General features: G+C 44.1%; 1 protein-coding gene and 1 long non-coding RNA gene across 2 annotated transcripts in view; one reads left to right on the top strand and one right to left on the bottom strand.

The window, feature by feature from the left end:
* LOC138954229 (uncharacterized) overlaps positions 1-8,723 on the top strand; it is a 9,492-nt gene extending 769 nt beyond the window's left edge. Inside the window, exons 2-4 of the long non-coding RNA XR_011451760.1 lie at positions 2,141-2,240; positions 2,790-2,915; positions 8,344-8,723. This is a non-coding gene — a long non-coding RNA (uncharacterized lncRNA). The remainder of the gene's footprint in view (positions 1-2,140; positions 2,241-2,789; positions 2,916-8,343) is intronic.
* Positions 8,724-19,513: 10,790 nt separating this feature from the next.
* Positions 19,514-20,542, bottom strand: LOC138954227 (uncharacterized). The gene has a single exon (XM_070326123.1). It carries the CDS (start codon positions 20,540-20,542, stop codon positions 19,514-19,516), a length of 1,029 nt encoding a protein of 342 aa, XP_070182224.1.
* Positions 20,543-22,500: the final 1,958 nt, after the last annotated feature.

Here is a 22,500-nt window from a genome sequence, read left to right as displayed (position 1 = left end):
TTTATACTAATATTTGTTTATTGATTTATATTCTACATTTTCTGATGCAAGGGTGTTTATACACATTACCTGTCATACACAAATGTTGGAGTGCAGATCTGGGTCATGAGGCTGTTTATTGTAAAACCATTCATTCCCTTTACATATTTAGCAAACAATAATTGTAAATGACCTAGGGCGGATGAATGAACAGGGCGGGGATGTAGCTCAGTCGGTAGCGCGCTGGATTTGTATCCAGTTGGCCGCTGTCAGCGTGAGTTCGTCCCCACGTTCGGCCGCGATTTATTTCTCAGAGTCAACTTTGTGTGCAGACTCTCCTCGGTGTCCGAACACCCCCGTGTGTACACGCAAGCACAAGACCAAGTGCGCACGAAAAATATCCTGTAATCCATGTCAGAGTTCGGTGGGTTATAGAAAAACGAAAATACCCAGCTTGCTTCCTCCGAAAGCGGCGTATGGTTGCCTAAATGGCGGGGTAAAAACGGTCATTCACTTAAAAACCGTGAGAGTTTCAGCCCATGAACGAACAAACAAAAAAACACACCAAAAAAATGACCTAGTGCCAAAAGGTGCGCTCAAGAAAATAATAGACAGAGGAGGTTTGCTTTTTATACTTTTGAAAAAATAAATGACTGTGCAAAAGAATAAGATAATGACGTGAGTTAATGTTGATAAAAAGACATTATCATTCAGGGCCGGACCAAATGAGTTGTAAGGGGGGGTTCCTCCTTTTTTGGGGGGAAAATCAGCGAAGTGGCGAAGTAAAAACGGTTAAAATCTGTGCAATCTGGTGCATTCTGGGCCTTGTTTTGAGGGTTAAGAGCAGCATTGTTTTGGTGCTAAAACTAGTAAAAAAAAAAAAAACCACTCAAAGCAAGGTACATGCTTTTTCCAGGGGTGGGGTTCCGGAATCCCTGGAACCCCCCCCTGGGTCCGGCCCTGTCATTGTAAAAAGCAACGTGTCGGACGTAAAAAATATAACGACAAATTCAAACTGCTTTAAACAATCTGTTAAACACAGTTTATCAAGTAGTATCTTTTATTTTGTGCATATGTGTTACCTGCAGTGCATTCTGCCCGAGGCATTACTTTATTATTGTAGGTGTTTCAAGGCGAGACTCTCTTTTACGTTTGCTTTACACGTCTAACGTCCGACACCCTGATCTTTTTGCTATGAATAAATCGTGGACATTAAAAGGTATCGTAGTGTAGAACGATGCCTTGCTCGCTCATTTGAACGAATTGTCTTGTATTTGGGGCGGTCGTTGTGAACTTAAATGGATTTGAATCCTTAAAATTGGCGTATTTTATCACGTTTGATATGAAAGAATAGTTTAATACAACAGAGATCTGGATACAGAAAAATCCATTTGTAAAAAAAATAGTTCATTCTTTTACTAACACAACGCTGCAAACAGAATTTAACTAAACTTAGTAATTTTAGTAGTTTTGCAGGGAATATCATATGTTGCTATCAGGCATATTCCTCTACTAACAATCTCACATCAGATAATTATATTTTGACCAATACAAGGTCATCGTGCTTGAGAACAAATGAGAACCCCGTGTCTCCCCTTAAAACTCGTATGGCAGAAACCTATTGGTGTTATTTTCTCGTGCATGACGCAGCATATACTGCATGGTCTAGGTATAATGATAGAAAGCTCAGTGAACGTTCTTTTTTAAATTTCTTCTTCTTTGTCTTCTTTTTCTGAGTTCATGGACTGAAACTCCTACGTACACTCGTGTGTTTTTTCCACGAGTGGGTTTTTACGGGTGTGACTGTTTTTACACCGTCGTTTAGGCAGCCATACGACGCTTTTGGGGGATGCATGCTTTGTATTTTCGTGTGTCTAAAACCAACTGAACTCTGCCATGGCTTACATTATCGTTTCCGTGCGCACTTGGTCTTGTGCTTGAGTGTACACTCGAAAGGGGATAAGGCACTAGCTGGTCTCCACATCCGTTGACCTGGGAGATCGGACAAATCTCCATCCTTAACCAACCAGGAGCGACCGGGATTCGAACCCACGACCTCCCGCCTTTGTACGTTTAAATGACCACAGAGGCTGGAGATGGAGTTCTGTCAGATACTCTAGGTCAGGCTAAACATTTATATATGCAATGTTTTTCTTTACAGTTAACTCCATACCTCGCAATGGTGCGTCCAATGGGATCTGGTGCATGTTTGAGTCTCTGGCTTGTGACCATCGTCTTCGCTTTTGCTCCTGGGATAGAAGGTATGGTATGACATACCCGTGCTAGTATTGGGTCAAGTTCATACAGTCGAGGCCTTGAGTAGAGAGTAGTTGATGAACATTTACATCTGTAGCAAACAACATTCCTTCTCCCATTTTCGTACCCCAACTAAAACATGTATTCCCGTGTCATTTCATTTGGACTTTCTATGCCATTCAATTTATTCAGCTTGGCTACCTGACATATTTTTCAGGTCAAATATTTCGTTAACAGCTAGGGGTCACGTGAACGCCGCCCAAGTAAGGGTACTCTCAAAATCGACGTGACAAATATATAAGGTGACAATTCACACATTTCAGACCAGCTGGGCACAATTTGGCAACTTTTACATACGGAGATGAAAGTTATAAATCAATTATCTATCCAGAACAGGTTGTTTTGTTTTGTTATCTTGCATAATGCTCGTGTTATAATTATAATTCCTACTTTGCAGGTGTCGATCGCATGAGAGGTTGAACACGGTCGGTACTAGTAGGTCCGTAAGTGTGTAATGAACGTCGTGATAGTCTTCAATTCGTGGGTTTTTTCAGGTTGGCTGCACTCATTCTGTGACAGCACCGATGATTGTACCGTGGCCAATGCTGAGTGCTTCAGTTCCGTGTGCGAGTGTACCCCTGGTTTCTTCTACTCGGAAGGCTCTCAGTCCTGCGTTGAAAGTAATTATCTATGTCTCTCCATGTCTTTTTTTTTTTTCATGTCTTTTTCTCTCATGGTCAGGCTACACGGATGTAATAATAATAATAATAATAATAATAATAATAATAATAATAATAATAATAATAATTGTCAGTAAGTACTGGTGTCACATGACTGATGTGAACCAGTTGATTGGCTAATGGCGATGCGCTAAAACTGTTAGCGCACTCTTGGAGTGCGCTAACTTTTCCACAGAGCGTATTCTTACGCCCTTTACCTAAGCAAGACTGTGCTCTCATCCTCAGAATTAATTACTGACATGTAGCTTATATTCTCCACAATACCAAATGACCATAAATTCCCTACTTCTCAATTAAAGCAGAAGTGGTTTTTTTTCTGACAGATTGCATGTGCCTGTGCCACAGTGCGGCTGCCACTGATATAAAAATAGAAGCCGCTGGGTTTCATCTAATTCTCGCCGACTTGCATAGATTCTTCTCATCGTGTTAGTGGCATGTAGCTTATCATCCACATTACCAAATGATGAGTTAATATAAAATTCCCACCCGCTAGCAGAAAACACAAGTGTTATTCCGATAACGTACCAGCTAGACCAGTTTGGAAGACTGACTCGATCGACTCTGTCATACGTAGCCGCACTGACTACACTGAAATACGACTGCATCAGTTCAGTAAATGAATGGTTTCCGAATTATTATTTCAAGGCAAGAACAATCGTAATCGAAAACGTGTAGGGTACGTTCAGAACGTTCTTACCATTATAAGACTTATTACCAGCGTGCCTCGTGCGTGCAGACTCAGTCAGTGCAGACTGCATGCAGTGGTTTGATTGCCCTAGCAGACGACATAAACCCCGCTCAGCAAATTAACATGTTGGGCAAATGTGAACGAAAAAACGATGGGGATATAATACGTGTAGGGTTCAGAGCATTCTTACCGTTCATATTTAGTGTGAGACTCCCCGATGAATGAAGATACAACACGAAAATATGCCACATTTGTTTTGAAAATGTGCGAACCGTCGAGTCCCGCGGCTTCGAGTCAATTCAAGGGGAGTCACTCCGCACAGTCAATCCGTCGAAGCTCGACTGGAGGTTTCGAATCGCAAATAATGAAGAGCACAGCCCTTTCTCCGAGTTCAAATGAGGTCTCTCTGAAAGATCATCACTGTTCAGATTAACGCTACACTGGAATTTACCAACAGAAATTAAAATGCGTGTGACGAAAGCACGACACACTTGAGACACCCCACACAAAAGTAGATCTTTACTGTACACGACCTGACCACACAGTTATGCCTATTCAAATGCGCGTTGCAAAATGTGCGCTTGGAATCTTCTTTTTTCTATGGCGGTACTGACAATATCGTTATTGAAACAATCCCAGTGCACTAAGGGATTTATAGAGCAAATCTCGAAAATAATTATTGAACTCAGCGCTATGCGCTTCGTTCAATAATGAATTTTCTCGATTTGCTCTATAAATCCCTTAGTGCACTGGAATGTCTCAATAACTTAAATAATAATACGAATATTTATAACGCGCACATATCTCACCAACGGGCGACTCAAGGCGCACATACACTCATTCACACACACGGAGACTTACAGTCACTAACACACACACACCATCAACCATTAAAATATGTACAGTTATTCAGGGTGGGATGGGGTGGGCAGTGTAGAATGCATGGATTATTATTATGTAATACGTTAAGCAAACTATAAAGTGGGAACACAACAAGATTATTGAGACAATTTTCGAACCTTACTTCAAGCAGTAACTCCCGGGCCATTTGACTCAAAATGTCTTTGTCATTTAAGGCCGTCCAATTAACTATCAAACATACCTTTCGGATCAATGATTTATTTGACAGGAAACGTGACCGCCGCGCAAATTGCCAATAAGAGTGACCCCAAAATCGACGTGACAAAAACGGAAGAGACCAATTACAAATCAACGAAATATCATATTATGCGCAACTTTGTTTTATAATACGAGAATAAAGATTAGGAACAAGAGACTTTAGGTCAGAAGAACAACTTAGCTGGTTCGTAGACCAAATAGCCTGGACCGCCAACTCGTCACGTGACCCTTCGAGGTTACGACTCTCGACTTTCAGGGGCGCGTGACGTCCGGTTTGAAAGGCCAGCGATTCGAAGACAGTGAAAAGAAAGCACGTTCCAGTTATTTGTGACAATGGGAGGTGACAATGAACTGGATTTTCCAAACCTCCAAACTGAACTTAACAAAACTCATCGAAGAACATGTTCCATATGCACTTTTGATGAGTTTACTTTAGCATTTTCAAAACTTACCTCGGCAATTTCGTCCATGTTTACAATCGACACCGGATATGACATCCCCCTGATTTCTGAAAGGCCATGTAAGCGTAGGTTCCTAAATGCGAGAGGCGCTACCTCGTATTAGAGAGACAGAGCGGAGAGAGAGCTAGTTGGCGGTCCAGGACACATGGTCTATGGCTGGTTTGAGTATTTCGTGTTATATAATTATGCTATTCCTACTGATGCAGGTGTCTATCGCATGAGGGGTCAAACACGGAATGTTTTTCAGCAATGTTTAGGGGTGCCATGACAAAGACAGCTGTATTTCAGCAACGACAAGATAGATTGGTTGGACATTGTCAGGATAGTATTCCTACTTTGAGGAAAATGTCAAATAGTTATACGGAATTCTTCAGATGGTATGTCATTTACGACTGTGTATGTGAAAAGACAGATGGATGATATATGTACTACTGAAGATTCAGTTGTAAGTAACCACTGGCGTCAATTTGCTAGCCATGAAAACACATTAGACAGTGGAACGTGCAAGCTGTTTTCCCCAAACAGCTATCGCTGCGTGGCTCTCAAAACAAGCTGCGGTCCCGCATGACTGGGCATCGCCGTGTCATGCGTGTTTACAGGCCTAGAAAATTAACACCAGTAGCTATACTCAAATGAAACTTTGGCAATGTTTCTATCAATTAATTGTCTGTAGCATTTCCGATGTCATGATTTGTGTGAACGGGTTTGAAAACATTGCATTACATCTGAACAACTACTTGTAACTATCAATCAATGAGTCTTATATCGCGCATATTCCGTGGGTACAGTTCTAGGCGCTCTGCAGTGATGCCGTGTGAGATGAAATTTTATACGGCCAGTAGATTGCAGCCATTTCGGCGCATATTTACCTTTCACGGCCTATTATTCCAAGTCACACGGGTATAGGTAGACAATTATTAACTGTGCCTGAGCAATTTTGCCAGGAAAGACCCTTTTGTCAATCGTGGGATATTTAACATGCACACCCAATGTAGTGTACACGGGGGGAGGTTCGGACACCGAAGAGAGTCTGCACACAAAGTTGACTCTGTGAAATAAATTTCCGCCGAACCTGGGATCGAACTCACGCTGACAGCGGCCAACTGAATACAAATCCAGCGCGCTACCAACTGAGCTATATCCCCGCCCCAACTATTCGAAAGTTTATTCAAAGTACATCCAGTATGTAGGTATATAATATCCTACCATTTGCAAAGCAATCATTTGCATCGCTGCTTTTCTTTAAAGTTTGGGAAAACGCTACAAATGCAGCGTGTCGGTTTAATCTATCAATGCACGCACAAAAAACACAAAAAAACATGGTGTCTTTTGCGTATGCAGTTTGTATCAAAACCATCAATCGTATGTGGTGCAGAAAACTCACACCACCTGTTACTCTTTTACATATTATGTTGCATTATGCAAAAGAACAATTATTGATAATTTGAGAAACAATGGCGTTGTGTCTGATGGCGTCATTATGTGTGGCATCACATTAATCATATTTTAGTACTTGTCTATGCAAAACCAATATTCACATGTTAACATGTGCCGGTCTATACCTTGAATAATGGACACTAAACAATAATTGCTTTATACTACACGACAGTTATATTGACTGATTCTTTTATTGTGTTGAGTGTGTTACGTTTACATGCAATGTACATTTCACATTTCTACAGTTTCCTACAAACAAAAATATCCCCCCGATCCCAGGGTTTAAAACAACAACAACAACAACAACAACAACAACAACAACAACAACAACAACAACAACACCAACATCAACAACAACAACAACAACAGCAACAAACACGCATCTAAATTGCAAGTTCAAACTTTCTCCAAAGCGACGTCAATGGCCTCTGATGCGCCGGAACGACGCAGGGAGACCCTGACAGTTTCCAGGCGTGAAGTCTCAACGATTGGGGGTTCCCGTGATGAACCCCCGATCTTGGTTGAACCAGTTCTCCCTTTCTTACGTCTAGAGACAAGGGAGGACCGTCCGCGAGTCGAAGAAGGTCGGGAAACCAATGTTGGCTGGGCCACCAAGGGGCTACCAACACCAAGCATGGCTGTTCCAACTCCGCCTTCCTGAGAACTCTGCTTAAGAGGTGGAACGGAGGAAACGCATAGGCCGACAGGCCCGACCAGTCTATTTCTAGAGCATTCACCTCCCAGGCCTCTGGATCCGGAAACGGGGATACAAAGACCGGCAGTCTGCGGGAGAACCTGGTCGCGAAAAGGTCGACCATGGGCTTGTCGCACCAAACCCACAGGCGCTGTAGAGCCTGGTGGGTCAGAGTCCACTCTGTGTGTATGACTCGCGACGAGCGACTGAGAGAGTCCGCAAGGACGTTGAGCCTGTCCGGGAGGTATCTCGCTGACAGTATGATGCGGTGCTGACTGCACCATGCCAGAATCTGACACGCCCTGACTGAGAGAGTGGGAGACCGAGATCCACCCTGCCGGTTGATATAGGCCGCCACAGTTGTATTGTCCGTGCGGACCCGAACATGCTTGTCCCTGACCAGGGCCAGAAAGGACTGGAGGCCCAGGAAGACAGCCTCCAGCTCCAAGGCATTGATATGCCTGCTGCGTTGTGTGCTGTCCCACAGACCGGACGCAGTATGGACAGCAAGGTGCCAACCGTGAGCTTGTCTACCCCAGCCCATCATGGACGCATCTGTGAACAGAAACTCGTCCGGGGGGGGGGGGGGGGGGGGGGGGAGAAATCGGAACTCCCTGAGAGACCCAGGGGAGTAGCCACTGCCTGGTTGTGTGTAGGAATCAACTTACGTGTCAAATAAAAAATAAAAAACGAAAAAAGTTGTGTTTATATTGTATTTGCAAAATGTCCACCTTTTGAATAATAGATAAAAACAAAAATTGTATCATCCTATCAACTGATGCTCATTTGGAATGGCTTCCTTGCCTAATTGTTAATGCTAAACCATTCCGACGTACGGAACAGCATATACAACCGCCATCTTTTCAAAGTTAAGATTAGTTCATTTCACTTCACGTTAGTTCACTTGACGTGGTGTTCTGACAGTCTTGCATTCATGTTTTCTAATTCCTTGGGTCGTCTTTGTTACAGCATGCAGTCAGATGAGCGACACGTTTGACGTCGATCACGTGGTCATCTACAGACACACTGCCCTCTTCGGTGCTAGACATCTGATACTTAAGAATAAATACACCCCAATTAAGTACATTGAAAAATGTATCGACCCGTGTGCTGCAGACCGTAGCTGCCTCTCCATCTCGTTCCGCGATTTGGAACACGACAGTGATTGCTCACTGTTCAGGGCTGTCCCTCGCGATCCCGGCACTGCTTTCAAACAAAATGTAACCAGATATAACAATGTCGTTGTGCAGAAAATGTGTGTGTGAAGTATGTCAGTACGACATATGTCTGAACTACTCACACGATGAACGTACTGGCACACTCATTTGAATAAAGCCTGCGTCATCGTGTCTCCTGTGTGCTCGAGTTGTTGGTCCTCGTTGTGAACAAAATGTGTTATTTTGCAGATAGAATATTTACAAAAATAATCTCTCTTCCTCTCTCTCTTCATCTCTATCTCTCTCTCTCTCTCTCTCTCTCTCTCTCTCTCTCTCTCTCTCTCTCTCTCTCTCTCTCTCTCTCTCTCTCTCCCTCTCTCTCTCTCTCTCTCTCTCTCTTTCTCTCTCACTCTCTTACTCTCTCTAACAATAATCTAACAGACACACTCTTGCTCGGCGCGCGCGCGCGCGTGTGAGTGTGAGTGTGAGTGTGTGTGCGCATGTGTGGGTGTGCGCGCGCGCGTGCGCGCGCGTGTGTGGGTGTGTGTATGTGTGTGTGTGTGTGTGTGTGTGTGTGTGTGAAAATGTGTGTGTGTTTGTGTCCGTGTGTGTTTGTGTCTGTGTTTATGTCTGCATGTATGTATGTACGTATGTATGATAATACCCGTGTGACTTGGAATAATAGGCCGTGAAAAGTAGGATATGCGCCGAAATGGCTGCGATCTGCTGTCCGATGTGAATGCGTGATGTATTGTGTAAAAAAAAAATCCATCTCACACGGCATAAATAAATCCCTGCGCCTTGAATATGTGCGCGATAATAAACATGGAATACAAAGCTGTCTTAAAACCTCTCTGTCTGTCTATGAAAATCAGGACTGGATTTCTAGGTTGTTTATTGTGGTACATTGTCTTAAAACCTCTCTGTCTGTCTATGAAAATCAGGACTGGATTGCTAAGTAAAGTGTGACTCGTTTCGTTTTAAAAGACAAACAGCTACAGCCTTTGGTTTTACATTTATAAGCGGGTATAGTGAGAGTAAGGAGATCGTTGGAGGAACGCATGAAGACAGATTGACTGAATGTTTTAATATGTGACCCTCCACCACGGATTGAGTCGGATGTCACCTCGCGCGGTTCTGCTCTAGGCCTAATATACGTCCGCTGGGTGTCATGTATCCGCGTGAGGGTCACCTTAATCACAGACTTATAACTCAAACAGTTGTCGCTCTTTTCTCAAACGGTTTGCACCATTGGACAGAGCATGAAACAAGCTTTAAGAAAATTTAAAGATATAACAATCATGCAAAGTTGACATGCCACTCATACCGTGGTGGAGGGTCACATAAACTCAGAGGCAAAAGAAACGCAAATTTAAGGCTGCAGTGAAGATGGGTTACCCATGAATTTTAATGTCGAATTAATTATTTCGGGTTAACAATAACAAGGAAACGAATTGACCGATACAAAAATCATACGGAAAAATGTATTGGGATGAGAGCATGACGTGCCATGTTCCACTGAACACTGTTTGAAGACTGTTGAAAGTCAATAGCGTGTTGCTCCTCCCTGGGCGATGATGACTGTGGCGCACCTCCGGTACATGGAGAGGACGAGGTGATTAATTTGCTGCTGAGGGACCTGAGCCCACACCTGGGTCACGGCAGCACGCAGTTCTGCTGCTGTGCGGGGTCTCCGGGCAAGGGCATTAATCCTTCTTTGCATGATGTCCCAAAAGTGTTCGATTGGGTTGAGATCCGGAGATCGAGCAGGATGAGGCAGAATGTTCACGCTGTTGTGACGCAACCTGTCCTGGGTAGCACGTGCAGTATGGGGACGGGCATTGTCTTGCTGGAACAGGCAGTTCCGGTACCTCTGGACAAATGGAACCACATAGGGACGCAGGACTTGATTGATGTAGCAGTCTGCATAGACACCATTCCCACGACCTTGGATGACGTTCTGCAAGACGACAGGTTCCACACGCTAATTGACACCAATGGCGCCCCATATCATGACGCTGGCACCTCCCCATCGATCATGCTGCAGGATGTTATTGTTAGCAAACCGCTGTCCAGGTCTTCGCCAGATCCGGACACGCCCATCGCCAGGTTCCAGGCAAAAGCGCTTCTCGTCCGAAAAAAGAACCCTCCGCCAGTCCCGATGGCGCCAGTGGGCATGCTGCTGGGCCCAGGCTAGACGATCCAGGCGATGCTGAGCTGCAGCTGTCAAGACAGGACGTCGAGCAGGACGCCGATTTACCAGGTTCTGCCCACCAAGGCGTCGGCGTAGAGTTCTGGCACTGACTGGTTGTCCATGCACCCCAAATGTGTTGGCGGCAGTTTCGAATGCATCTTGCTGGTGTTGATGGACAAGATGGCGATCTTGTCGGGCTGTTGTTACCCGGGGTCTGCCACGTCCTGCTCAGCCAGCAAGACATTAGCGGCCGATAATCGGCCGAACACCCTTCAAAAAGTCGGGCCGGTGACGTCAAAACATACGACGCGGGTGTTGGCCCGACTAACTTTTGCAAAGAGGCAACGATGCGGCCGATAGGCGGCCGAACACCTGCACTATGGCGGCACGCATCCGGTCCGATGTTAATCGGCCCGATGACTTGTTTGACCTGCGGTCCGACACCTTATGCCGACATCGGGAAGATATCGATTTCAGCGGGAAGACATCGGGACGATGTCGGCATAAGGTGTCGGGCCGCAGGTCCAACAAGCCATCGGGCCGATTAACATCGGACCGGATGCGTGCCGCCATAGTACAGGTGTTCGGCCGCCTGTCGGCCGCCTCGTTGCCTCTTTGCAAAAGTTAGTCGGGCCAACACCCGCGTCGTATCTTTTGACGTCACCTGCCCGACTTTTTGAAGGGTGTTCGGCCGACTATCGGCCGCTAATGTCTTGCTGGCTGGGTGCAGCTACAGATACAGCAGTATGTACCACCACCACCCCCACCCCCCCCAAGTGTAACAGTGCAAAATTCACTTACAGCTACAGCTACAGCAGTATAACCCCCCCTCCCCCCCAGTGTTACAGTGGAAAACAAACCTACAGATACAGCAGTGTGTACAACCCCCCCCCCCTCAGTATTACAGTATAAAACACACCTACAGCAACAGATTCAGCAGTATATATATACAACCCCCCAAGTGTAACAGTGCACAAATTACTTACAGCTACAGCTACAGCAGTACGTACACCTCCCCTCCCCCTTAGTAACAGTGCAAAACACACCTACAGCTACAGCAGTATGTACAACCCCCAACCCCCCCCCCCCACCACTGTAACAGTACAAAACTCATTTACAGCTACAGATTCAGAATTATGTACATCCCCCTCCCCCCGCTGCCACCACTGTAACAGTACCAAACATACCTACAGCTTCAGATACAGCAGTATGTACAACACTCAACCGCCTTCCCCCGTGTAGAGTGCAAAACACACCTAGACCTACAGATACAGCAGTATGTACAACCCCCCCCCCACCCCCCCCACCCCCCCCCACCCCCTGTGTGCAAAACACACCTACAGCTACATATACAGCAGTATGTTCAACCCCCCCCCCTCCCCGCCTACTGTAACAGTACATAACACACCTACAGCTACATCAGTATGTACAAACCGCCCCCCCCCCCCCCCCAAGTGTAACAGTACAAAACACGCCTACAGCTACAGATAGATCAGTATGTACACCCCCCCCCCCCAAAGTGTTACAATGCAATACCTACAGCTACAGATACATCAGTATGTACACCCCACACCCCAAGTGTAACAGTGCAAACCACACTTACAGCTACAGATTCAGCAGTATGTACTCCACCCCCCCCCCCCCCCCCCCGTGTAACAGTGCAAAAATCACTAACAGCTACAGCAGTATACCCCCCCTCCCCGTACAGCTACAGCAGTATAAACAAGAAGGGCAAAGCCCATACGACTCACATGCTTGACCTTGACCTTTACATGACCTTGGCCTTCAGGGTCAAGGTCAAATAACCAAACCTAGCAATGACATCATACACTAAGAACTGCTTTACACATTTTTCCTACCAAAATACATGTGACCTTGACCCAAGGTCAAGGTCATCCAAGGTCATGCAACACAAAGCTGTTAATTCAAGACATAGGAAGTACAATGGTGCTTATTAGCGAGCTTTAGATTGACCAACGAAACTTAGTTCGTAGCGATCCCTTTCGTTTCCGGTTATGCAATCGGGAAATCCCTGCGAACTTTTCTTCGCGCCTGCGGTTCTGAGGCGGTAGCACCTTTAGAAGCAGACGAAATGTTTGTCGTGCTCATCCAAACCAATGGCTAAAACATTGGATAGTGTTCGTGTGTTGCACCACACTTTGAATTGTTGGGTGTGACGAAAACTCGTGGAGACGATTTTAAACCATGTTGGGTCACGCATGGTCCAATCTTACATGGTCCAATCTTACATGGTCCAACCTTACATGGTCCAACCTTACATGGTCCAATCTTACATGGTCCAATATTACATGGTCCAATAATATATATGGACCATGTAAGATTGGACCATGTAAGGTTGGACCATGTAAGGTTGGACCATGTAAGATTGGACCATGTAAGGTTGGACCATGTAAGGTTGGACCATGTAAGGTTGGACCATGCAAGATTGGACCATGTAAGATTGGACCATGTATGGTTGGACCATGTAAGGTTGGACCATGTAAGATTGGACCAATCTTACATGGTCCAATATTACATGGTCCAACCATACATGGTCCAATCTTACATGGTCCAATATTACATGGTCCAACCTTACATGGTCCAATCTTACATGGTCCAATATTACATGGTCCAATATTACATGGTCCAATAATATATATATGGACCATGTAAGATTGGACCATGTAAGATTGGACCATGTAATATTGGACCATGTAAGATTGGCCCATGTAAGGTTGGACCATGTAATATTGGACCATGTAAGATTGGACCATGTAAGATTGGACCATGCAAGGTTGGACCATGTAAGATTGGACCATGTAAGATTGGACCATGTAAGGTTGGACCATGTAAGGTTGGACCATGTATGGTTGGACCATGTAAGATTGGACCATGTAAGGTTGGACCATGTAAGGTTGGACCATGTAAGGTTGGACCATGCACGATTGGACCATGCAAGATTGGACCATGTAAGATTGGACCATGTAAGGTTGGACCATGTAAGGTTGGACCATGTAAGATTGGACCATGTAAGGTTGGACCATGTAAGGTTGGACCATGTAAGATTGGACCATGCAAGATTGGACCATGCAAGATTGGACCATGTAAGGTTGGACCATGTAAGATTGGACCATGTAAGATTGGACCATGTAGGTTTGGATCATGTAAGGTTGGACCATGTAAGATTGGACCATGTAAGATTGGTGTGCATCAGTGCAAAACACACCACCAGCTACAGATAGATCAGTATGTACCCCCCCCCCCCCCCCCAAGTGTTACAATGCAATACACACACCTACAGCTACAGATACATCAGTATACATACACCCCACCCCCCAAGTGTAACAGTGCAAACCACACTTAAAGCTACAGATTCAGCAGTATCATGAGTATGTACTCCACCCCCCCCCCCCCCCCCACTGTACAGGACAAAACACCTACATCTACATCTACAGATACAGCAGTATGTACTCTCCCCCCCCCCCCCCCCCCCCCACTGTATAACAGCAAAACTAACATTAAAGAAAAAAAAACCAAAATCACTTACTCGCTGGATCCGTCGGTTGTCAAGTTGACGTTAACAGCTTGAACACACCTGTAGGTTTCCATCCGTCCTTGGCTCCACAATTTTAACTTGTCAACTATCACCGCCACCACGTGGCACTGGGACCAGCACTCAGATTGAGATCCCGAGGCGACATTCGTCTCGGATAACATATCATCAATGTGCTGTCCAACATTCGCAAGAATGTCTCTTCTTTCGATATTAACTTGAACTAAGAAAACAAATAAACTTCGCTCACGCGGGAAAGTAGCAGCTAGCCGGCCATGTTCATACTCAATCTTGTTTGTACCGTAAGGAAAGCTATTAGAGTATTTCAAGTATATATGATGGCGTATTTTTAAAATGTAAAACTCATGGTTTGAGCTCATGCTGTATTTGATTGCAAATATACAAACAAAACTTACAATTAATTATCCTACTCCTATGTGAAAAAGTCAACAAATATGAATAATTTAGTTTCGCATTTGCAGAGTCATGTCACGCCGTTCCCGACGCTTGAACAGGGGACGTAACAAATGCTAAAATAATGATAATAAATTCAAGTTGTTATCTCCCGTAACTCTGCATATTTTTATCGACAGCAACATTGCGTCGGGCCGATGTCGGGGTTTATTACGTACATTTGCTGAGTTTTACACACAGTCAAAACGATATCGGCGCGACAACGGACGTCGACACACGACATTTGACGACGTCACCCGACTGAAATCGTCAGTCGGCCGACGAAAGCTTGCTAGCTGGGTGGTAAGTCGCAGGTACTGTTAGTGGCATGAAAACGTTGCTGCAGGCGATAAACCGTGATGACATTTACTCCAAATGCCCTAGCAACTTGCTGAACTGATTGTCTGGCATCAAGTCTCTCGATCGCCTGTTGGCGCTGATCTGGTGATTGTCTCGGCATCGCGCCTGTGTCGCAGAAATGAATGTCGTAACAGTTTTGTGAGTTCGGTACAGCTTGCCTGAACACTCTGAACACGAAAAGCTGCTTTTCCACATTGTGCATGTGCTGAAAGTGGTCCCCATGACCGTTTGGGATCCGTGTCGACAAGACCTTACGTGTGACCCAGATAACGACAAACACGGTTCTGACAAGATAAGACCGCTAAAACAACACGTGCAGAACATGCTAGTATCATTATATTTAGTCAAGTTTTGACTAAATATTTTAACATCGAGGGGGAATCGAAACGAGGGTCGTGGTGTATGTGCGTGTGTGCGTGCGTGTGTGTGTGCGTGCGTGTGTGCGTGTGTGTGTGTGTGTAGAGCGATTCAGACTAAACTACTGGACCGATCTTTATGAAATTTGACATGAGAGTTCGTGGGTATGAAATCCCCGAACTTTTTTTCATTTTTTTCATAAATGTCTTTGATGACGTCATATCCGGCTTTTCGTGAAAGTTGAGGCGGCACTGTCACGCCCTCATTTTTCATCCAAATTGGTTGAAATTTTGGTCAAGTACTCTTCAACGAAGCCCGGGGTTCGGTATTGCATTTCAGCTTGGTGGCTTAAAAATTAATTAATGACTTTGGTCATTAAAAATCTGAAAATTGTAAAAAAAATAAAAATTTATAAAACGATCCAAATTTACGTTTATCTTATTCTCCATCATTTGCTGATTCCAAAAACATATAAATATGTTATATTCGGATTAAAAACAAACTCTGAAAATTAAATATATAAAAATTATTATTGTTGTCCAAATCAATTTAAAAACACTTTCATCTTATTCCTTGTCGGTTCCTGATTCCAAAAGCATATAGATATGATATGTTTGGATTAAAAACACGCTCAGAAAGTTAAAACAAAGAGAGGTACAGAAAAGCGTGCTATCCTTCTTAGCGCAACTACTACCCCGCTCTTCTTGTCAATTTCACTGCCTTTGCCATGAGCGGTGGACTGACGATGCTACGAGTATACGGTCTTGCTGAAAAATGGCATTGCGTTCAGTTTCATTCTGTGAGTTCGACAGCTACTTGACTAAATATTGTATTTTCGCCTTACGCGACTTGTTTTATTTTTATTTCAAGTCCATAAAGGTTTAATTAACGCATCCTTTATTTGCGTTTCTTTTGCCTCGGAGTTTATTACTTTAAAAGGTTTGTGTGTTTGGATTTCGTGTCTTTGCTTGATGTTCATGAGTAATTATCAGACATGGTAACAGCGTGAAGTTAATGAGTAATTATCAGACATGGTAACAGCGTGAAGTTAATGAGTAATTATCAGACATGGTAACAGCGTGAAGTTAATGAGTAATTATCAGACATGGTAACAGCGTGAAGTTAATGAGTAATTATCAGACATGGTAACAGCGTGAAGTTAATGAGTAATTAATGATTTTAACACAGAATTTAATGTCAGAATAGCAAAATAAACGCTATTGTGTTTTCAGCGTAGCAATAGGGTCCGATATTTAGACTCGAACAAGTATAATGCGACTCGTCTTCGACTCGTCGGCATTATACTTGTCTCGTCTAAATATCGGACCCTATTGCTACGCTGAAAACACAATAGCTGGTAATATATACACACATACACACGCACACACGCGCACGCACACACACAATACACACACACACACACACACACACCCTCCCCCCCCTACTCACACATACAAATTATCATAGGATGACAGTGTCTCTGGCTTTGCTATAATGGCAGCAGGTGGCTGCTTTAGTGATAAACACTTCTATTCCCCGTTCTTTTGTTCTGTTAAATGGACTGAACACTCATCATCATGCGAGTTAAGTGAGCATCAAAGGGATATAATGGACAAAAAAACTGTCTCAAATCAGTCGTGTAAGCAGCGGCTATACAGATCGGGTTGGTGGATGTTATTTCACCATCACGAATACCTTTAAAGTAAAGTGGTTGTGCGCTTTGCTACGTATATTCAGCATGGTTATGATATAACGCCGTCCTTAATGAGCCCGAAGTACACTTCGCGAAGTCTTTTAAGGGAATCAATCAATCAATCAATCAATCAATCAATCAATCAATCAATCAATCAATCAATCAATCAATCAATGAGGCTTATATCGCGCATATTCCGTGGGTACAGTTCTAGGCGCTCTGCAGTGATGCCGTGTGAGATGAAATTTTATACGGCCAGTAGATTGCAGCCATGTCGGCGCATATTTACCTTTCACGGCCTTATTCCAAGTCACACGGGTATGGTAGACAATTATTAACTGTGCCTAAGCAATTTTGCCAGGAAAGACCCTTTTGTCAATCGTGGGATCTTTAACGTGCACACCCAATGTAGTATACACGGGGGGTGGTTCGGACACCGAAGAGAGTCTGCACACAAAGTTGACTCTGAGAAATAAATCTCTCGCCGAACCTGGGATCGAACTCGCGCTGACAGCGGCCAACTGAATACAAATCCAGCGCGCTACCGACTGAGCTACATCCCCGCCCCACAGTGTCTAAGCTTTGTGCAACGAGCTTCGTCAAGTACACTTTGCCAAGTCGATTTTGACTGATTGATATCAAAGTTTAGGGTTAGCTTTACCTGAATTGGATTTCTCCACATCTTCCTGTCTCTACTTGTGATTTCGGTCCAACTTTTAACCCCGTCGGGAAATCGTTATTCACGCGCCTTCGCTACAAGTACACATTTTAAATCGACCAGAACTTTGTATCCGTATTAGGGGGTGTATAGGTTTCTCTCAGTCTGTGTGTTTGTTTGTTTGTGTGTTTGTTTGTCGTTATGTCTGGCTGTCCGTCTGTCCGGAGTTACATATCTGGTATTTACAGGTCGATTGAGCTGAAATTTGGTGTTTTTTTCTCCTGGAACTGGAGTAAAAACGGTCGTAGCTAAAACGTAGGTGCCTATATCAAATAACCAAAAGGATGTAATCGCTCTTTATGCATTTATGTGTGATGGAGTAAGCGAGAGTTGTACGGAACCTTTCTCCTGGCACCTGAGATAATAACAAGCATTGAACTGAACAAGCGATGTTCATCCTCATGTTGTAAGTTCCTATTCGTCTGTTCAGAGCCACAACCATATATCTCCAAAACGGCCATTTTGAGAAATCGCACTTCAAATATTCAAAGGGCTATGTAAATTCAAATATGTCGGAACTCTCTAATTTTTCTCACTGTAAGGAAAGATTTCCTTAATTTAAACCATCAATACAAGTTTGGGAGAGAAAAAACAAACACAACTGTCCAAAATGTGCAATTGAAATGTTTATTTCGTTGTGGCATGGGCATAGATGAAGAAAGCCGACAAGAAGTTCGGGCCACAACGACACATCCACTGTTGGATCGTTGTGGCGGGAGAAATGGCGCGAGTACTTGGTGAAAAGTTCCAGCCACAACCCAACATAGCGCTGATGCATGGTTGTGGCGTGTTAGAGTGGTCATATTTCGCCTGCGTTTAATCCAGCCACAACCCGACATAGCGCTGTTGCATGGTTGTGGCGTGTTAGAGTGGTCATATTTCGCCTGCGTTTTACCTTCCACAAGCTAACAACCATCGGTTATAATACTGTGGCATACTGCTTTAATGTTGGTGAACCAACTTTTCTTTGCAACAACCCGATATCATGCTTATAGATGGTTGTATAATGAAGTATTCGCCATGTTTTCCAATATTATTTTACTTTCTGGCACAAAACATGACGTCTTTGCCCGCAATAACATTAATAGTCTGCATGTGAATTACGTGGCTTTTTGTTATCACTAACGTGACACATTCGGGTACTGCTTAGGCCTAAAGAAATGTATTTTTCTGGTTATGGTAAAACATATTGGGGTAGGTAGGTCGGGAACTTTTTTAAACACGAAAGAGAATGAGAAAAAAACAGGCACAAAAAGAACAAGTTTAAAATCACAACAAAACATTCTAGTTAGTCGACAAAAATAGGTTTTGTGGGATTACAAGTTACATACACTTAAGTTATTGGTGCACAATAGAATCAAAACTTATTCATGCAATGAAAAATCATGTAGGCCTTACCTTAAAGTCTTCTCCCAAGATTTGTGTTATATCCACATGAAAATCCACAAACACGACACTTTGACACACTTTGGTCTCCAAATATCCGTCGAATGAAAAAAACACAACACGCACGTTACAAATTGTGAAGCTGTCTGTTCAATTTTACAGTTCAACCAGAGGACAAATTCCTTCCCTTCAAGTTTCATTTTCTTCCTTTCATTCTTCTTCTATGCTTCTAGACTGCCGTTTTCGTCCACCGTTTTTGGGAGGTGTATCAATTATCATAGACAGTTGTTGAAGGCATGGAAGGATAAGTAACACTGCTGGATGACGAGTCGCTGACATGATCGTCATAAAAGGATTGACAAGGGGGCGTGTGGGTTTCGGCATCTTCTGTTGATCCAGGTAGGAGAGGGAACGTGTGAGTTTTGGCATCTTCTATTGAAACAGGTAGGAGAGGGGGCGTGTGAATTTCGGCATCTTCTGTTGATCCAGGTAGGAGAGGGAACGTGTGAGTTTTGGCATCTTCTATTGAAACAGGTAGGAGAAGGGGCGTGTGAGTTTTGGCATCTTCTGTTGATCCAGGTAGGAGAGGGGACGTGTGAGTTTTGGCATCTTCTGTTGATCCAGGTAGGAGAGGGGGCGTGTGAGTTTCGGCATCTTCTGTTGATCCAGGTAGGAGAGGGGGCGTGTGAGTTTCGGCATCTTCTGTTGATCCAGGTAGGAGAGGGGGCGTGTGAATTTCGGCATCTTCTGTTGATCCAGGTAGGAGAGGGGGCGTGTGAATTTCGGCATCTTCTGTTGATCCAGGTAGGAGAGGGGGCGTGTGAGTGTCAGCATCTTCTGTTGATCCAGGTAGGAGAGGGGACGTGTGAGTGTCAGCATCTTCTGTTGATCCAGGTAGGAGAGGGGGCGTGTGAGTGTCAGCATCTTTTGTTGATCCAGGTAGGAGAAGGGGCGTGTGAGTTTTGGCATCTTCTGTTGATCCAGGTAGGAGAGGGGACGTGTGAGTTTTGGCATCTTCTGTTGATCCAGGTAGGAGAAGGGGCGTGTGAGTTTTGGCATCTTCTGTTGATCCAGGTAGGAGAGGGGGGGGGGGCCGTGTGAGTTTCGGCATCTTCTGTTGATCCAGGTAGGAGAGGGGGCGTGTGAGTTTCGGCATCTTTTGTTGATCCAGGTAGGAGAGGGGGAGCCGTGTAAGTTTCGGCATCTTCTGTTGATCCAGGTAGGAGAGGGGGCGTGTGAGTTTCGGCATCTTCTGTTGATCCAGGTAGGAGAGGGGGAGCCGTGTAAGTTTCGGCATCTTCTTTTAATCCAGGTAGGAGAGGGGACGTGTGAGTGTCAGCATCTTTTGTTGATCCAGGTAGGAGAGGGGGTGTGTGAGTATCAGCATCTTCTGTTGAGTCCGCTGGCACATGAGGACAAAGACGGGCCGGGGAGAAGTGTTTCTTTCAGAAGACTGCTGTGAAGTCCCAAACACTTGATATATGCCTTCTTTTGGCGAGACAGCCATCGTAATGTTCTTCTGGTTGTCCCGTTGGCGCCAACATTGCTAAGTAAATGGGACTTGCTTCATCGTGTTTCACAGATGTAACTGTCGGTGTCACGTCCCATGTAGCAGGTTCTTGTTTGCTGGTAAAAATCTTCACCCTTCTCCCGGTGAGGTTTGCCAAAGCAAGAGGAAGTGCATCGTTGAATTTAAGATTCCAGGTACCTGATAAAAGCATATTTGACAAATCCTGTATCGCAAAATTCTCGGACGAGCAACCAGGAAAGTATTCCATGTAGATATGAATGTTTTGCACAATATGCTGACACAAAGTTTCCCTCAATGTCACTTCATCGTGTGCAGCCAAGTGAAGGCTGGCTGCTTTAAAGAAACAATTCCCATCTGCAGAGACCTCTTGACGCTCCATTCCATTAACTTCAAGTCGTCGGTTCAGCTTCTCGTTGTTAATGCGAAGAGCAAGTTGTCGCAGATTGTTCTCTGTTCTACTCGCATCGATAGCAGCGGATAGGGCAGCTTCCTCAGCACCTATGCACACAAAGTCAATAACCACTATGTTATCAAAAACCGACTTTGACACCTCTCTCTTCTCTTTCTCTCCCTCTCTTTCTCATTTCATCCTTATTCATACACTAACAGCATTGGTAGCACTCAAAACATGTGGTTTGTACTTTGTTCACGTTCCAGAAATAATGAAACATAGCACTTAACATAATAACTATACTCATGGTGTAAACAAAACCACAATCCGTATCATTTGTATCAGTACTCACCAGTATTTGATGGAATATCAGCATCAGCAGATAATAATGCTGCCAGAGTCTCCTCATCACTGTCAGAACATAATGATTCATCGTCCATCTTGGTTGCACAACACTGCAAACAATGGGCGCAATATACTGGATTATTCTTTTATTTCTTACATTTCTTAGTATTGAACTTATTTCATGGATATAATGAACTATTACAACACCAGGAGAGAGAGAGAGAGAGAGAGAGAGAGAGAGAGAGAGAGAGAGAGAGAGAGAGAGAGAGAGAGAGAGAGAGAGAGAGAGAGAGAGAACGAACGAACGAACGAACGAACGAACGAACGAACTTTATTACTCAAGGATGGAGATTTTAGGCTCACGCCTAGTCTTACAATCTGTCCCTGCTAAACTAAGACATAAAAATAAAGACGATAAAAGGACAATTGTCAATCGCAATCATACAGTATACAGTACAGAGAGAGAGAGAGAGAGAGAGAGAGAGAGAGAGAGAGAGAGAGAGAGAGAGAGAGAGAGAGAGAGAGAGAGAGAGAGAGAGAGAGAGAGAGAGAGAGAGAGAGAGAGAGAGAGAGAGAGAGAGAGAGAGAGAGAGAGAGAGAGAATCTCGTGCTTAAGACTTGATTTTCACAACAAAACTTTATCAAATAAGTCACATAATAAAAACAACTTTGATTTAGATATATATGCCCATATAAAAAATTGAAAGTTATTCAGAAGTTCAAGGGAAGAATACTTTCTTCAATAAGAACAGTTTCATTCATGTGTGGGTGTTGAACACCTAATGGTTGCAAGTAAGAAATTAGAAGAATTAGAATACTTACAGAAAATCGTGACCAGGTCCAGACAATATTGTGAGTTGTTGTCTCTTGGTATCAGCAAAGACAAACTGAGAAACTTCAGTGAAGTGGAGTGAATAAGAAACAGGGAAAACCCTGCCCGGCGTGGGAAAGTAAGCACCGAATCAAGATTGACAACTTGATGGGCACC

The sequence above is a fragment of the Littorina saxatilis genome, unplaced genomic scaffold (assembly GCF_037325665.1).
Source record: "Littorina saxatilis isolate snail1 unplaced genomic scaffold, US_GU_Lsax_2.0 scaffold_1214, whole genome shotgun sequence".
Classification (NCBI taxonomy): Eukaryota; Metazoa; Mollusca; class Gastropoda; order Littorinimorpha; family Littorinidae; genus Littorina; species Littorina saxatilis.
This window is presented reverse-complemented; position numbering and strand designations above follow the sequence as displayed.

Excerpts from the sequence above, each read along its gene's own strand:
- LOC138954227 (XM_070326123.1), bottom strand. The coding sequence starts at position 20,542 with ATGCCGAAACTTACACGGCTCCCCCTCTCCTACCTGGATCAACAGAAG.